This window comes from Pelmatolapia mariae, linkage group LG15 (assembly GCF_036321145.2).
Source record: "Pelmatolapia mariae isolate MD_Pm_ZW linkage group LG15, Pm_UMD_F_2, whole genome shotgun sequence".
In the NCBI taxonomy this organism is placed as follows: domain Eukaryota; kingdom Metazoa; phylum Chordata; class Actinopteri; order Cichliformes; family Cichlidae; genus Pelmatolapia; species Pelmatolapia mariae.
Window position 1 is genome coordinate 7,218,976 of NC_086240.1, and position 18,297 is coordinate 7,237,272.

The window sequence follows — 18,297 nt, forward strand, 5'->3', positions numbered from 1 at the left end:
GAGCAGTTTCACATACAATGATTGAGTTTCCATTTCCAGTATCCATTTCTTTGCCTACAAAATGTCACACTGAAAGATGTTTTGAAAAGCTGGAGTAAATTAAATTACTTTCTAGTCTAATCTGTTACAGTTGAGATGCGCTCCAACCTTTCTGTTACAAACACCAGCATACGTGCTGGGCGCATGGCCATCGACACAAAAGTCCTTTGGGTCCACTTGATTATTATGCTTAGACCTTTCGAGGAAAAGTCAAAAGCAGGGAAATGTAAGTCTGAATCATAGCATGAAATGGGGCTGATAACAGTTAAAGACATCAGAACAAAATATATGTATGTACAGTGTATTAGACAATAACTAACAATGTTGAGTGCTGAATGAAAGTTTCTTTCTCAACAAACATATATTTTCAATTTTCTGTCTGAGGACCAGCTGTAACCAGCACACAGCTGAGATGTTGCTTAACCTTAAAAATTTTATATTTATACCAGTCACCAACAGCTTTAAAATGGAGAGCACCACACCCTGTGTGTAACAGTAGGAAAAACACATCACCAAAGAGCCTTCAGCATTGAAATATTACTTCTGCACTGACATCACTTGACAAATATATTTAAGGAATTCTGAACTTCTGTATTAACTGTTGAGCAATTTTTTCGCACCAGGTGGCCAAACGCTTAGAAGTAAAGGCATACAGGAGTGGATTCACGGCACTATTTACAAATGTTACTGATCCAAGAATGCGCCAGCTGTCTTCAAAAATCTTCCGCAGGTTCTCATCATTTGAGTAAATAGCTGCCACACCCAGCACAGTTACGGTACGATATGGAATCCACAAGACAACAGAAGTCACAATAATGCTGGTAATCAGTCTGGTGGTCCGTGGATTGTTGAACAAAGGTGCCTGATTTACTTTTCTGTAGAGACTGATGTATGAAAAAACAATGGCAAACAGTGACACGGATCCTACAAGAGTCTCTGTCAACACCACAGCCATCCTCTGCCCTTTGGAGGCGTATTGACTACTGCATGTTAAATGGTGCAGTTCTTCCACCGGCTGTTGAAAGACTAAAGCAGGAATGGACAGGTTGATCACAACCAGCCAGAGTGGAACCAGCAGCTTCCATGCTTTAACCTCATGTAACCTCCTCTCAAGGTACACTGCCTGAAGGTATCGCTGGACACTCAGCATAGTCACAGTCAGCAGGCTGCTATAAATGCTGCAATACACAAAGTACATTATGAGTTTGCAAGAAACCAGGCCTAAAGTCCAACTATTGAGGAAAGAGTAAATCAACACTGGTGTGGTAAGCGTGCAGAGAAGGTCTGAAACAGCCAGGTTCAGCATCAAACTTTGACTCAGACTGGACATGTTCTTCCAGTTTGGCTTGAGAATGATCACAGCGATGTTTCCAGGGAATCCCAGCAGGAAGCAGATGGACAGCACCATCGCACCAAGCGCACCACTGGACCAGAAAGAATGAGGTAAATATCCAGGAGAGGAGGAAATGTTCAAGGTAATCACAGTAGAGTGGAGTTGTGCCATGCTGCAGGTTTGCTAACAATGTCACGCACTGTGCAAGAGATGATGATAAATGTGCAGTCAAATGAGCGAAACAGAAACTAATAACAAAGACACTGTGACGCCAATGCAAATGACAAAAAAACAAAAAGCCAAATTAAATATAACATTTGCATCTAGTGCAGGATTTTACATGTCATGCCGCTTTCTTTTCTTATGCTTTGGAAACAACAATTGTCTTAGGCTCTTTGCAGTCAGTTTGACATGATTATACTCAAGAAACAGAAGTTGACAATATGAAACTAAGACAATGGCATCTCCATATGATGATAACATGAAATTAAAACCACTGGAGCAGAACATAAATAAACCTTGAAGTGAGATTATTTTGCAAACTGTTGTTCACACAAAAATGTGTTCAATAAAACTGCATTAAACCCTTCTTGCAAATTCTTTAGGTATTAATGCATGTAGTACACATCCTTTACTATTCAAATGGAGTTTATGCACAAGTTCAATAAGGAAGATCTGTAATCACTCATCTTGCTGCTTTCCTGGATGTTCGGCTGCTTTTCTGTTCTTTAAATGACTACCACTTTTCCACACTCAATCTCAATAGTGAAATCATTACTCTAGTCCGATCATCTGGTTTCAGTTGTTGCTGTCAGTCATTCTCCTTTTCAGAATCCCTTTCCATTGACCAACCTCCTTCCCATCTCCACCTCAGACACCTCAGCCAGAGCTCCATCCAGCCGCAGTCATCTTCACCACCACCTGTGTCTGGAGGGTCCTGTTCTAAATCCTATTGCTGCATGGATTCTGTTCTTCCATGATGGGTCATCGGAGTCTAATTGCCTAGTACATTAGTTGCTCTTTCACAGTAAATCATGTTTAATTCCTCCAAGTGATTTTTCCTTCTTGAAATGACACATCATCAGATGAATGAGAGGCGAAGAGCCTGTGTATTCATTTAACTACAGCTGCATGGGGCAGGAGACCAGTTGACTAAGATCTGATTTAGACAGATGGCTGTATTGTTTTAAGGCGCCAGATCTGTATCCACATGGTTTGAATTGCAATCTCAAACAGTGGGGTCACTAAAACTACATTTATGGTGCTGATTCAGAATCAGAGAAACTTTATTAATTCCAGAGGGAAATTGAGTAACTCACCCCTGTTAGACTTTTTTTGTGTGGGTTGTGGATGTCTATGAGGACCCTAAATGAGGAGATGTTGAATTGAGTTGTTCCTTGCTGCAAGCCAGATGGCAGTGTTGTACATGGAACGAGTGATAGTGATAAATGTGCACTCAGGTGAAGAAGTTGTAGTCAAATAGGAACAAATAAAAAGGAAACTTTGATGCTGAACATTTGCCTTCACGGTTTCAGGATTTTTGCATAGCTCTTTCCATGAATGTTTATTTTTAATCTATAGATTCCTACAGAACACCAGTGTAAGAACATCTGGAAGTAGAAATCAAACATCTATAAAGGTTGAACACTAATTTTCATGCCTAGATATCTATGGCATAGAATTGGATAGAAATGTTCAACTTTTTAACACTTTGGCGCACATGAAACTAACATGAGGACATCTCCATCTGATGATCATATAAAAAACCTCCAGAACAGACAGAAACTAAATGAGCCTCAAGGTGGGACTTTTTTTTTATTGCCAACTTCTGTTTACACAAAATGTGCTTAATAAAACTGCATTAAATCCTGTTTTGTTTCCTGTAATGTTAGAGAACAAACACCACCACTGGAGGGTGGTGTTGTAAAAAGAGGAAGCAAAATGTTGTTGAGAGATACTGTTAAGATGGCGAACTGATCAACACACATGAGATGTCCTGCTACATTATGTAAGTCTACGTGTTGCGTTCATTAAAAGGCACTTATTCCTTGCTGAGAACTTGTGTCAGCTACCATTCCATCCTGCTATTCGTGCAAATGTTTTAAGCATTCATGTGTATAATACACATAATTTACCATTAAAACTATGTGGACTAGTAAAGGAGAGGGTAGGAGCTTGTGTGGTAAATTGACAACACTGACAATAAATTGACAACATCCAGAATTGCTGCATGTAGCAGCTGTTAAAAAAAGGTTGCCCTTGGCTCATTTATGTGGCATTTGCATGCTCATTCAAACATAAATTTAAATTTAACATGGCTAGTTGCAAAAAGCAGCAGATGTCTCAGTAAGTCTGTCTGTAAATTGCTTTAATTTCCTACTTCAACAAAAGCTTTGCGGTTCTATGCACATTTCATGTGTATATATTTGTTGAACCCATCCAGATCTGTGTCCACATGGCTCAGATTTTGACCTCAAACATGATGCTGTCGTTAAATTCAAACCTACATTCATTCTGCTGGACTGGTTCATCCAACTGCATGTCTATAGATTTTTTTTGTTATAGATCAGAGTGGGTTGCAGATTTCTGAGGACCTGTATGAAGCCTGTTGTTGTGCTCCATCTTTTTGCTTTGAGCCTGTGATGGAATGAATGTAGTAGTTTGTTTATTATTATTTTATTGACAAGGCAGACAAAATTTTATGTGATTAAAATATGTTTATTCTTTTGCATGTGAGAACTTTTTAAATTTTGTAACACAACATATTTGAATGTTTTTCAGTGCCAGCATAAAAGAAAAGAACCCATATTGTAATGTTGGTGGGTTTTTATCAAGGTAGAAGTCTGTATAAGCCCTGTATTCCCCACTTATTCCAAAACCACATTCAGCTCAGCATCCCAGTAAGTACAAAGCTCTCTCTCCTGATATCAATGACAATGCTATAACTAAAAGTAAAAAAACAAAACAAAACAATCCTTGAATATAGAATGCTTTAAAAATAAATAAGAATTCAGAAAGAAAAGAAAAACAAAACAAGAAAAGAAAACCGTCATGACAAAAAAGAAAAGAAAACGGAGATTATGCTATATAGAGTAAATATATTTGCATGTTCAATTCAATTTAATGTGTACATTGATTCCTTTTAATGCTTTTCCTTATTTCTTTTCCACAAACATGTAATTCCTCTGTTTGAGGACCAGCTGTAATCAGCACACAGCTGATTTGAGGCAAGATGTCGCTTAACCTCAAAGTTTATCGTTACACCAGCAATCACCAACAGCTTTCTGTGATAAATAGAGCGGAGGGCACACCGTGTGTATCAGTGGGATAGAGGAGGTTTTTTGACTTAATTTTCCAATAAGCTTATGTCATTGAGTTGCTTCTTCAGTAGTGAGAGCTGTGGACATAGTTTGGGAAATTCTGAACTTCTGTATAAAACGTTGAGCAGATTTGTGGCACAGGCTGGACAAACGATTAGAAGTAAAGGCATACAGAAGTGGATTCAGGGCACTGTTTACAAATACTATTGCTGCAACAGTGTCCCTAATGTCATGAGAAAACTTCACCAGGCCCTCGTTCTTTAGGGAAATCGCTGCCACACTAATTATATTAATGACAAGATATGGCATCCACAGGACAACCAAGGTCACAGTGATGCTGGTAATCAGTCTGGTGGTCTGTGGATTGTTGAAAAATGCTGCCTGATTCACTTTTCTGTACAGATTGATGTATGAAAAAACAATGACAGAAAGCGACACAAATCCTACAAGAGTCTCTGTCAACACCACAGCCATCCTCTGGCCCTCGGCGGAGTATTGATTACTGCATGTTGTCCATCGCTGATCTTCGGATAACTGTCGAAAGACTAAAGCAGGAGTGGACAGGATCATTGAAGCCAGCCAGAGTGGAACCAGCAGCACCCTTGCTTTTACCCGATTTAAACTCCTCTGCAGGTGAACGACCTGAAGGTATCGCTGGACACTCAGCACAGTCACAGTCAGCAGACTGGCATAAAGACTGCAATAAACAAAGTATGTTATGATTTTGCAGCCCACCAGCCTAAAGGTCCAGCCATAGAGGAATGAGTAAATCCACAGTGGAAGGGTAACCAAGCAGAGCAGGTCTGACACAGCCAGACTCAGCATCAAACTCTGACTCAGACTGGACATGTTCTCCCAGTTTGGCTTGACAATGATGACAGCGATGTTTCCAGGGAATCCCAGCAGAAAGCAGATGGACATCACCAATGCAGGAACCAAACCGCTGGAGTCCAAGGAAGGATGAGGTGAATCTCCAGGAGAGGAGGAGATGTTAGAAGTAACTGTGGTGGAGTTGAGTTGTGCCATGCTGCAAACTTGCTGACTGTTGTGCACTAAACAAGTGATGATGATGATAAATGTGCACCCACACGAACAAGTCGTTACTTTTGATGAAGTCAAAGAGGAACTAATAACAAGGATACTGTGATGCTGATCCAAACATTTGCATTGATGGTTTCAGGATTTTTGCATGACTCTTTCTATAAATCTTTACATTTATTTCCATTTATTCAGAGAACACCAGTGTAAGAACATCTAGAAACATAAATTAAACTTTCACACTTTGATGTCATCAAATTGTGATTTTCTACTTTTTTGGCACTTTGAGCCATTTAACATCAAAGGCTAGAAATGTGGGTGGACAGCAATGTTTTTTTGTTGTTGTTGTTTTTACAACAAGGACAGCATTTAGTGGGAGCTGTGGATGTGTTTATTTTATTTACATTAGGGGATTTCTGGATTTTTGCATTTTTGTATCTAAGCATATTTGCATGTCTTTCACTAACTTTCACATGAGCTTTTTTTAGACATAGAGTGGAAAATGAAACCACATCAAATTTTTTTCCACCCGCAAATCATCGTAGGTTTTTTTTTTTTAAACTGGTAATGCAAATTTACTTCTCAAAGAGTACTTCACACTCTTTGAGGCTATTTTTCAGCTCATAATTCTGGAGAAATAAGTTCTATAATTTATAATACAATCTGGCTATATTAACCTACAAGCAGAAATGAATGACAATTCAATATCTTGATGCGCACTTAATAAACCAGATTAGGAAATACCTGAAAGTTGATTCCTTTCCATCTCAGTGCCATATTTTCAGTGTGAGAAATGTTTGATTCCTCATCCAAGTGTCTTCTTTAGACTCAACTGATTATGAACATTTGCATAATAACCACATAATAATTGAAGTGCCACCATTACTCAATAATGAGCTACGAGCTCATTATTAGCTCATTCTCTCTCGTATCCTGTTCATCTTAGTCTTGTCTCTGTCTGTTCTTCCTACCATCACCTATATGTAGTCTGTCATGTCTCCATGCTTGTTTATCTTTTGTCTATGCCAAGTTTGTGTGTCTTAGCATAAACACTCAGAGTTTGTCTCAGTGTTTACTAGAGACAAAGACAATATCTATAATCACCCTCTTGATTACCTGAACTTCCAAAGACTGTTATTTCTCCTGAGCTAATCCCTCCACTAATCTCATCCTCAGGGTGAGAGCGGGCAGGGCCCAGCTGACCTCTGCACCCATACCTGTTCCTCGGGTGAGGTGGACCAGGTTCCAGCCAGTCCCTGAACCTTTCCTAGTTCCTAGGGTGAGGCTGTCCGATACCCAACTTGTCTCTGCAATTCTCAAGGTGAGATCAATTGGGGTCTATTCTGTCCCTAAACTGGTCCCTCGTCCTAGGGTGAGGTTAACCAAGACCCAGGAGGTGAGATGGTTTATCAACTTTGCTCAGTGGCAAACACATCTGATGATTTGATGTATCAGAACTGTAGTGCCGGTGTACCAGGTGTTTACATCTGAGTCAGACAGGAAGCAGGACATGCAGGCAGCAAAGGGAAGTGGCAGAGGAGGGTGGATGGGGTGTTTTCAAGACATAGGTGGAAGTTAAGGAGTGTGAGCAGAGGGACTTAAATGAGGCAGTGACACACCTATTAAATATCCTGAGATCTGCCACTGGATCCATGAAGTCTTTGTAAATAGGTCTGAACATACAAAGCAGTGGATTTATGAGAGGCAAAGACCTGGTGTGACTTTGCAAGAAGCTCAAATTTAAGTGTTGTGTGTTTAAAAACAGCTGTCTTAATATTGGTGCTGAGCATTAAATTCTTGAGCCTAAAAGCTTTATATAAAACTCAAAGCAACATTTTAGTAGAAATGTTGTATTGGAAGCCAAATAATTCAAAAGTCTGTCCAAAACAAGTATCCACTCATCCAGCTGGACCCAAAAACACCATTCTGGCCATACTGCTCCATCCAGTTGGTCAGCTGGGAAATCGAGCTCAGCAATGCAGACCTTCCCAAGCTGGAAATACTTGTACTTTTTGCAACTGGCATTAAAAACAGCTCCTGATGCTCTTTTAGTCAATTAAGTGAATTCTGATTGTGAAAGACATGATATATATGATTGCCAGGCTTTTTGTGTTATTTTAACTATCATTTTGGAAAATGTGACACCTACAAAGGTTTATTTTGTTTTAAGAAGTTATTAATGTAAAAGGCTTTGTGTCATTGCAGTATGTCATTGATTTTTTGTTGGGGTTATGGAGATTGCATCAACACAAAGGGGAAGTAGAATTGCATAGCTCTGCATAGCTTTGCTGGCTGCTGCAATGCTCCCTTACATCATTAGAATCGCTTTTCCACATATGGTTGGAAAAGCGACTCCCCATGGTAATGATAAGCAGGTTAGTCGCAGTGTTAATACTATTGCACAGAAAGATTTTTGAAGCTGGACAACAGCCGTCACGGTCCTGGGTCTGTGACCCAGTGTTTTGTGTTGTTTATTATTAATAGTCTTTGCTTTTGAGTTATTTAGAGTTCTTAGTCTTTTGGTTTCTCTCTTTGTCTCCCCTGTAAGCCGTATCCCCTTGTCAAGTCTGCGTCTCTGTGTTATGTTTCCTGTTTTACTTTGAATGTCTGCATCCTATGTTAATTTTTTTCAGTTTTGCTTCCCCTTGGTCTTGTCATGTTTGATTACTCCCAGCTGTGCTCTACTCCTGTGTCTCGTTCCCTCGTTATCCCTCTGCGTATTTAATCCCCGTGTTTTCCAACCTCCCTTGTTCCATGGCTTATGTTCTGGTTTTTTTTTAGCCTTGGTTGTATTTCCACTTTAAGTTAGTTTCTGTTTATTTTGCTCTCGCGCAATAAAAGCTGAGTTCACGTTTGCCTCCTGGAGTCTGCATTTTGGGTCCTCCATTCCTGTCTGCCACACACAGTCCATGACAACAGCAGAATTTATTTACAGATTTACTGTAAATAAGGAGACTGATTGACTGTAATTATTTTGTAGATTTATACACAAAACACAACAAAAAGGTAATCAAGTTGTTTTAAAATGTGAACATGATTGAATGTAATGTTTTTTGTTAAAAGAATGTGAGGAAGAAAAAAGAACATGGCTGAAAGAAATAAAAAATGGTGTAAAATTCTGTTTAATAACAAGATGAGGAAGAGCCTGCAGACTGAATGGATCTCCTGTCTCTGCTTTTGTATTTAAAAAATAAAATAAAATAAAAATAAAAGCCCAAATGAAGGACAACATGTAAAGACAACATGTTTCAGCATGACATTTTTGAGAAAGTCATTAATGGACACAGAAGTAGCTTTTCAAAAAAAAATAATAAGGAGAATTCATTTCGGCTGCGATGTTGTTTTCTTAGGTAAGACATAACCAGTCAGTTGTTTTGTTTTTCTGTTTTTTGTTTTGGCTCATATTACCATGAAGTATCAAAGCCTCTACTGCGATCTAGTGGTAAAGCATAATATTGCTATGCAAGAGGCCCACTTAAAGCGAAAGCAGATGATATTTTAAGCTGAAGAATAAAAAAGCTAATAGAATAACAATCCTTCAACACGTCATGGGGCATTTCAGTGAAAGAACAATTCAGAGCTTTGTTGAGATTTTCCAGTGAATACAATCACAGAGGCGGTGGAAGAATGGAAGTAAGAGAAGCTTTCAAAAATACAAATACATTTCTCTGAAAACCTTTCTGAAGCAAGAACAGAACACACACAGGTACTTTGTAACTGTGCCAGATATAGTTGTACCTTTACAGGTTTTAGTTAAACAGTTGAGAAATGTGTATGATATGATGCACTGTAAACAAACAAAACAAAACTGTGCAACAGTATGTAAAAAAATGCAAAATTAGTTCCACTTTAACCAACTACAACAGGAAAGTGAAGTTAGTCTTATTTACTGCATCAGTATTAATAATGCCATGACATACAGAGTTACAGCAGACAATTTAAGTACCTTTTTGTGTCGTTTCTACATTTACATATGATATTACTTACATATAGTATTTGGGAAATTTACTTTATTGTTGAGTAAGGCCATTCTCTAGTTAGCCAGCTGATCTCATCAAATCCTCGGGAACATAGATAAGCACAAACACATCATCAGAACTGACAAACATTTCTCTAAGAAGTATTAAAACTATTACAAAACATTGTCAGCTATGGTGAAGTCATTTTTCATTGTGTTCCTACTCTTACCAGGAAGAACACACAGGTACTTCCTCTACTTCCTCTAATTTTAATTGGTCTTTTAATTCTTTCAACATTTGCCTGCTTCCTTGTCAACAAATATCTATTTTCACATCTCAAGCTTAAACCAAAAATCAACAACTCATTGTGACAAATAGAGAGCACCACAACCTATATGTAACAGCAGGAGAGAAATCTTTTGACTAAAAGATGCCTTTCGAATGTCACAAGGGGAAAAATAATTCACCTGAGAGCTTTTAACATTGAGATGTTGCTTCCGCGCTGATATCTCTTGACAGAGTCAGATTTTGTGAATTTCTGAACTTCTGTATTAAGTGTTCAGCAAATTTCTGGCGCAGAGTTGTCAAACGGATTGAAGTAAAGGCGTACAGGAGTGGATTCACTGCACTATTTATAAATGTTAGTGCTCCAACAATGCTCCAGCTGCCTTCACAAATCTTCAGCAGTCCCTCGTTTTTCAAGGAAATAGCTGCCACACCCAACACATTTACAGAAAGATATGGCATCCACAGGACAACAGCAGTCACAATGATCCTGGTAATTAGTCTGGTGGTCTGTGGATTGTTGAAAAACGCTGCCCGATTCACCTTTCTGTAGAGACGGATGTATGTAAACATTATGACAGAAAGTGAAAGAAATGCTACAAGAGTCTCTGTCAACACCACAGCCAACCTCTGGCCATCAGAAGAGTGTTTATTTTTGCATTTTGTCCAGTGTTGTTGTTCCACCAGCTTTCGAACTACCAACTCAGGAGTGGAGAGGATCATTGCACCCAGCCAGAGCGGAACCAGCAGCTTCCATGCTTCAACCCGATTTAAACTCCTTTGCAGGTGAACGACCTGAAGGTAACGCTGGACACTCAGCAGAGTCACAGTCAGCAGGCTGCCATAAATGGTGCAATACACAAAGTATGTAATGAGTTTGCATGATGCCTCACCTATCATCCAGTTATTGAGGAAAGAGTAAATCCACACTGGAATGGTAAGCATGCAGAGTAGGTCTGACACAGCCAGACTAAGCATCAAACTCTGGGTCAGACTGGACATGGTCTCCCAGTCTGGCTTGAGAATGATGACAGCGATGTTTCCAGGGAATCCCAGCAGGAAGCAGATGGACAGCACCACTGTAGGAGCCACGCCTGTGGACCAGGAGGTGATGGGTGAATATCCAGGAGTGGAGGAAAAGTTAAGGGTATTCACTGTGGTGGTGAGTTGTGCCATGCTTCAAGCTTGCTGACAAAATTGTGCACCGAGCAAGTTATTATAATAGATGTGCCATCAGGTGAACAAGTTGTTCTCATTTGATGCTGTCAAAGGGGAACTAATAAGAAAGAAACTGTCGTGTTGACGTAAACACCTGCTCTTATGGTTTCAGGATTTTACATGCCTTCTGTATGCATTCTGTCAACACCCAAACTTGATTCATAAACCATATCTCTTAAGCTTGAGCATATGCTTTCATATTTAGGAGTTCATGCTATACAATTGGAGATTTTGCCGATTTTTTCCAACACTGACACATTTAAAAAAGGGAGAAATAATAATATCATATAATAAATAAAAATAAAGGCAGACAACACGAGACAAACAATAAAATCCCCGTCTGATAGCGATGGGCCACAGTACTTCGAGGATTTGAAGTATGTGTCAAGAAATCCAGGAAGTCCCTTATCAAGCGTGTATTGAGGCTCGCTTGCAAATGAGTGACATCATTGATGACGTGTGAAGCCTCACTGATTCAGGAATTAGTTTGATCACTGTTGATATTTATCAACATATATAAAGGGACATAGAAGAGCTTGTTTCCACCCCCATGCCGGGGGGCATGGGGGTGTACTAGACCATATTTATTTAATGGCTTTCGTAACCAAACAAAGAAATTATCTTTATTATCTCACATCAGTATAATTTTATATGAATTAAGCATATTTCACAAGATTTTCAGTAATTATTAAATTGTTGTGTGTGGACACAGGAACATTCTAAAATTGTTGTAAAAACATCAATAACTAATTTTAGGGAAGGAAAAAGGATCATTCATAATGTGCACCAGGCACAACTGTACATGTTGCATCTGCAAGGCAAATATAAGAAACTTAAGCTCAGTATCAATAGCTTGCTAATATAACACACTACCTTTACTCTAGTTAACAGAGGTGTCAACTAACTATTTTTAAACTACTGAACCAACCCTTTGCTTTCATAATATTCAGAGGAGAGTGGGCTTGCTAGCAAAGCTAATGACTGAGGTAATGTTAGTGGTTTCAGTTTTTTAGCTGCTTGTACCCAATAGTTAGGATTCAGTACACATGCCTCTTTAAATTTAGACAGATGTATCTATTCTAATGTCTCCTTCACTCATACAGACTTGTTATTGTTTCTTTCAGCAGATTCATTATGACTTGTTGGTGTCAAGTCAAACTTACCTTACTTACCAAAAAGGTAAATTTCAACCACAAGCATTTTAAGGATGTTCAGAAATTACACATCTCAGTGCTGTGGTGTTTTAGTGAAAACCCTAAAACTGTAATAATTTAGAGTCACCACTACTTTGGCTACACCTGTTTACACCTAACTACTACTTTGGTGAAGGAATAACGTTAATATACATATATTTTATATATCACAATCTAAAAAAAAAGTAGCAAAATAGTTGCAAAATAGCAAATGTTATTCCTACACCAGAGCAGTGCTTAGGTTAAGTGGCAACTTAATTGATTGTGCATTTTATTTTACAACACCTTTTTGTATTCGCATATACACTTGTGATCTGTCATGTAGTGTGGAATGAGATGCATGAAAATGCAGGGCTTAGAAATCAGCAGTTAAACTGAAAACAAGCCTTCGAGTAGGACTTATGTTGAATATCCACAGAGCAAAAGGTAAAACGGCAAAATCCAAGTGTCTCTGAAGAACAGAGAACACACAAGTTAAAAAATCACCTAAAAAATGACATTGAAATTATACAAGCAAAACTAAATACAAGACACAGGAGACAAATACTAAAAGTCTGTCTTGTCTTCATATTTGTCTTGGTTGTCTGTTTCCCTAGTCATGTCTCTGTGTGTCTGTCTGCTCTCTCTTATCCCTTTGTTTTTGTTGTTAGGTTGTCTTAGTTTTCTTATCTAGTCTTTAGGTTTCTGTTGTCTTGTATCCCTGCTGCTCAATGCCTCACAGTCTTGTCTCTGTTTATTCCCTTGTTCCCAGTCGTATCTGTCGCTCCTGCTGTTGTCTGTATCTAGTCAGTCTGCATCTGTGTGTGTTTTCCCTGTACTTCTTGTTTTACTTTGAGAGTCTCCAGTTGGTGTGTGTCATGTTCTGTTTTGCTTCTCCTCCATCTCATCTGTCTGATTAGTTGTCAGCTGTGTTTCTCAGGTGTTTCCTGTTTGCCCCGTTTCCCTATTGTATTTAGTGTCTGCGTCTCCCTCTGGTCGGTGTTGCGTTCTCTCTCATTTCCCAACATGTGTTCCGTCTGCCTGCGTGTTTAGTTCATGCGTTTTGCAATTTGTTTTGTTAACCTGGATTCCAGCAATAAAACTGAGGTTTGAGTTTAGCTTTGATTGTCGAACGTGCATTTTGGGTCTTCAAATCCTGTCTGCCACACACAACATATGATAAATAGAGATTGTAATAACATAAGAATGACGATAAAAGTTAACTGAAGGACCAAACATATTGAATATTGAGATAAACACTTAAACTCTAATCAAGAATTCATTAATGTAGTACTTTTCATATTTATCAATAAAGGTCCCTGAAAGGTTTTACATTGTGACAGTAAATAAAGGCTGATGGTTGCAGTAAACAAGACATTTGAAGTAAAATTTGAAACCTGCTTTACAACATACCCACTTAATGGCATATATGTGTATATATATGATCTTTTAGCATTGACATGTGTAATTTCTGAACATCCTTAAAATGCTTATGGTACAAACTTACCTGTCATGAAGTAAATCCTAGCAGAAGATAATAAAGGGAAGAACACTTTAAGCAGGCGGCTGGCGGTCATCTTCCCTGAAATTATGTGCTATTATCTGTGAAGAGAACAGGATACCAGTGACAGACAGGAAGTTCTGTTGTTCTCTGGGGAATTTCAGATGATTTGCATGGTGCTGGACTGTGAGCACAAATCCCACTATAGGACTGACAGTGTTTGTTCTGTTTCTCCTTGCCTGAAGACATTGGCCCTGAGGCTCAGTTGATGCCTTCCTACAGTTGTGTCCTGTTCTGCTTTCCTCATATAATAGCCTATCCATACCAATATCTCTACCATACTCTGGAGACTGTATATGAAGACACTGGAGTCATTCAACCTAAGTATAGTTTGAAATAAAAAAATTAAATAAAGCGACAAAGTGGTTTTACACCAGCAATAGATTTTATTTTTACTTACATAAAGTGAAGCTAGTATTTTATAAACCTGAATTCTTTCAATATTGACATCCATCAGTAAGTATGTGATAAGATCTGTAATTAACAGTGTATTGTAATTACAGTGACATGTTATGGCTATTTTTAAAAGGGAAAATCCATTTACTTTATGGATAGCACTTTATAATGATGTCACACTATTAAGCATTACCAGGATATTATCAAGCGATTAATTCATCATTTAAATAGCATTACTCCTCCTTAGTATCCTACTTATAAATACCCATATTTTATTATGACTATTATAACGACTATGGTTTTTACTAGCAGTAACTTTACATAGTTAAACCATGTACAGCAGTGATGGTGTACATGGTTTTTGGTATTAGTAATAGATGGAAAAACTTATCTGTATTTATAAATGGAATACCAAGGAGGAGTAATGATATATAAATGATGAATTAAGCACTCACTACAACCATACTAATACTTACTAATGGTTAATAGTGTTACATTATTATAAAGTGTTACCACTTTTTATTAAAATACACACAAAACCCCATTAGACAGTTAGTATAATAAAAAACAAAAATAGGATTGCTGTATTTTTAAACCCATTTACTAGTTTAATAAAAGTATTTTGACTTTTATTTAATGGGTGTTGTATTATTATGGCATTAATTATGGACTAAAAGTACAAGTATAAGATTGCATATAAGATACATAATAAAATCCAACTAATAACAGCACTGTAATGTTAGGTCTGATTAATTGTATTAGAACAGTGATTGGCGATATTATTAGGTAATTTCATTGTTTACACACAATTATTTTACTGTATATTTCTGTTGTTGTTGTTTTACAGTGCAGGACAGAGAAGACACAGCATCACAGGGGGGAAATCATTTGAAAAAAATATCAAAAATAATTAAAGAGCTTTCAACTTTGTCATCTTACTTCTGAAACGATATTTGCTGACTTAGATTGTGGGGGAATTCTGAGCTTCTGCATTAAATGTTCAGCATTTTTTTGGCACAGAGTGGACAAACGATTAGAAGTAAAGGCATACAGGAGTGGATTCACTGCACCGTTTGCAAACGTTAGTGCTGTAACAGTGCCCCATGCTTCTTCGCAAAACTTCAGCAAGTCCTTATTGTTTAGGGAAATAGCTGCCACACCCAGGACATTTATGGCAAGACATGGCACCCACACGACAAAAAAGGTTACAATGATGCTGGTAATGAGTCTGGTGGTCTGTGGATTGTTGAAAAAGGCTGCCTGATTCACCTCTCTGTAGAGGCAGATGTATGAAAAAACATTGACAGAAACTGAAACAAAACCCACCACTATCTCTGTCAACAACACGGCCATTGACTGGTTCACCGAATAGTATTGATGTTTGCAATATGTCCAGTCCGACTGTTCTACCAGCTGTCGAACCACTAAAGCAGGAATGGACAGGATCATTGCAACCAGCCAGAGTGGAACCAGCAGCTTCCATGCTTGTACGTGATTTAAATTCCTTTGCAGGTATACCACCTGAAAGTAACGCTGGACACTCATCACAGTCACAGTCAGCAGGCTGGCATAAATGCTGCAGTACCCAAAATATGTTATGATCTTGCAGCCCACCAGGCCCAGGGTCCAGCTGTTGAGTAAAGAGTAAATCCAAAATGGAACGGTAAACATGCAAAGTAGGCCCGACACAGCGAGGTTCAGCATCAAACTCTGGGTCAGACTGGACATGTTCTCCCAGTTTGGCTTGAGAATGATGACAGCGATGTTTCCAGGGAATCCCAGCAGGAAGCAGATGGACATCACTACTGCAGCAGCTATACCACTGTAGTCCCATGAAAAATGGGGTGAATATCCAGGAGAGGAGGAGATGTTAGAAGTAACCACAGCGTTGGTGAGCTGTGCCATGCTGCAAGCTTCCAGGTAATGTTGTGCTCTGAGCAAGTGATGATAATAAATGTCCAGTCACATGAACTGTCAAAGAGGAACTAACAACAAGGAAACAGTCGTTTCAATGTAAACATTTACACCCATGGTGTCAGGATTTTGCATGGCTCTTTTTATACATTTTTGAATTTATTACAGGTTATAACCATATACCAAAGTTTGCCGCTGTGCCCACAAAAAATGTGCTGAATAAAACTCAACCCAAATCCTGCAAATACTGTAAATGCTTTATGTCTGTAATACACATCATTTGTCAGTAAAACATGAGAATTTTTATTTTTGCATTTTTTTTATTTTTGGATTTTGCATTTTTCTACCTATACACATTTGCATGTGTTTGTATAACTGTCATATTACTTTTATTTACAAATTGAAAGGAAAAAAAGAACATAAATTTTTTCCAACCCATACATTATTGCTTTTTAGCCTATAAGATAAGATAAGATAAGATAACCTTTATTAGTCCCACACGTGGGAAATTTGTTTTGTCACAGCAGGAAGTGGACAGTACAAAAGTTATGAAGGACAATTAGAATAAAATAAAATAAGAATAAATACAGTACACAACTGTACAGAATAGAATAAAAATAGAATACTATATACTAGAGATGGACCGATCCGATATTACGTATCGGTATCGGTCCGATACTGACCTAAATTACTGGATCGGATATCGGCGAGAAATAAAAAATGTAATCCGATCCATTAAATATCAAAAAAGCACCTCACAAAACTTGCGACATGGCGTAACTCGGCTCATAACCGTAGCACGTCGGAGCAGTGTGCATCACGTGATAGAGCGGCTGTGTTTATTTGTAGCCTCCTAGCAAACCAGCATTTCATCTCCGAGGAAGTTATCCCAGAGAGAAGTAAAGCAAGTGTGTAAGTTCATCTCTGAATGTTGGTAAAGCATTCCCACGTTAAGCTTAACAACCGATATATTTAGCGACTGTCTCTCCCTCTCCCTCCCTCTCCTGCCGCTACTTCGTGAAACTGCTTAATGATCAGCTGATCGGCTTTTCTGTCGCGAGTCCGTCTCTTCTTTGTTTTTGGCCCACTTTGCACCAGAAAGAGGAAACCAGCGGCTGAACAACAGCAGCACGTTTAACCTTGATAAGCTGTTGTTAGAATTTATTTAATATTACTTTCTACACCAGGATCCTTTTCTACCTAGCTGACGGCTGGTAACTGTGCAGGGGCGGATCTAGCAAAGTTTAGCCAGGGGGGCCGATAGGGCATTAACAGGGAAAAGGGGGCACAAAGACATACTTATCTTTCTTATTCTCATTTAAAATGTCTAGCTTTTAATAAATAATTATCTGAATCTTACACCCAAAGTTTTAATCTGATGTAAAATGTATAGAAGTCCATTACTGTATATAGTAACTGTTAAGTCTAATATACCCTAGTATGCTATAGTACTTTTTCCTTTGGGAAGATACCATCTGTGCAGTTTGCAATTCTGTTGAAGAAAGATATTGAATCTATTTAATTATTCTTGAAAAATAATTTAATTCTGTGCATTTTTTTCACACTGCATCAAATAAAAGTTGATTACTTCGATTAAGCATCATGAGGTGGAGGGTGGGGGGTGGTTCCCTATTTTTTTTTTGCTGGGAGTTTGCAACCCTATTTGTTAGTTTGCTTAATATTTCTGCTAGGTACTCTTTAAAATACCAGAATAGGGAGGATAGAGTAGGTTTAAGTTTATTAGATTGATCAGTGTTTCTGAACTATGAAATATTTTGGGTGCAGTGTATTTTTTACATACAGGTATAACAGAATAGCTTTAGTGTTGTTGTTTATTTAAACTTGAGTATAAACTTATACAAAATGCAGCAATATATTAAAAAACAGTTTTATTGATTAAAAAACACACTATATCGGATTCATATCGGTATCGGCAGATATCCAAATTTATGATATCGGTATTGGTATCGGACATAAAAAAGTGGTATCGTGCCATCTCTACTATATACAGTAGAATAAAATAGAATAAAATATACAATAGGATAAAAATAGAATACAAATG

The 18,297-nt window shown here is 38.2% G+C and overlaps 4 protein-coding genes across 4 annotated transcripts; all 4 read right to left on the reverse strand.

Annotated features, from left to right (window-relative positions):
• Positions 1 to 610: 610 nt before the first annotated feature.
• Positions 611 to 1,543, reverse strand: LOC134643547 (leukotriene B4 receptor 1-like). Its single transcript, XM_063495973.1, has one exon. It carries the CDS (start codon positions 1,541 to 1,543, stop codon positions 611 to 613), a length of 933 nt encoding a protein of 310 aa, XP_063352043.1.
• Positions 1,544 to 4,740: 3,197 nt separating this feature from the next.
• Positions 4,741 to 5,718, reverse strand: LOC134643548 (leukotriene B4 receptor 1-like). The gene has a single exon (XM_063495975.1). The coding sequence runs from the start codon at positions 5,716 to 5,718 to the stop codon at positions 4,741 to 4,743; it is 978 nt and encodes a 325-aa protein (XP_063352045.1).
• Positions 5,719 to 10,166: 4,448 nt separating this feature from the next.
• Positions 10,167 to 11,150, reverse strand: LOC134643549 (C-C chemokine receptor type 8-like). The gene has a single exon (XM_063495976.1). The coding sequence runs from the start codon at positions 11,148 to 11,150 to the stop codon at positions 10,167 to 10,169; it is 984 nt and encodes a 327-aa protein (XP_063352046.1).
• A 4,101-nt stretch (positions 11,151 to 15,251) lies between these two features.
• Positions 15,252 to 16,226, reverse strand: LOC134643550 (C-C chemokine receptor type 8-like). The gene has a single exon (XM_063495977.1). The coding sequence runs from the start codon at positions 16,224 to 16,226 to the stop codon at positions 15,252 to 15,254; it is 975 nt and encodes a 324-aa protein (XP_063352047.1).
• Positions 16,227 to 18,297: the final 2,071 nt, after the last annotated feature.

Bases quoted from the DNA above. Each gene is read 5' to 3' on its own strand.
- LOC134643548 (XM_063495975.1), bottom strand. From the start codon at position 5,718: ATGGCACAACTCAACTCCACCACAGTTACTTCTAACATCTCCTCCTCT.
- LOC134643550 (XM_063495977.1), bottom strand. From the start codon at position 16,226: ATGGCACAGCTCACCAACGCTGTGGTTACTTCTAACATCTCCTCCTCT.
- LOC134643549 (XM_063495976.1), bottom strand. From the start codon at position 11,150: ATGGCACAACTCACCACCACAGTGAATACCCTTAACTTTTCCTCCACT.
- LOC134643547 (XM_063495973.1), bottom strand. From the start codon at position 1,543: ATGGCACAACTCCACTCTACTGTGATTACCTTGAACATTTCCTCCTCT.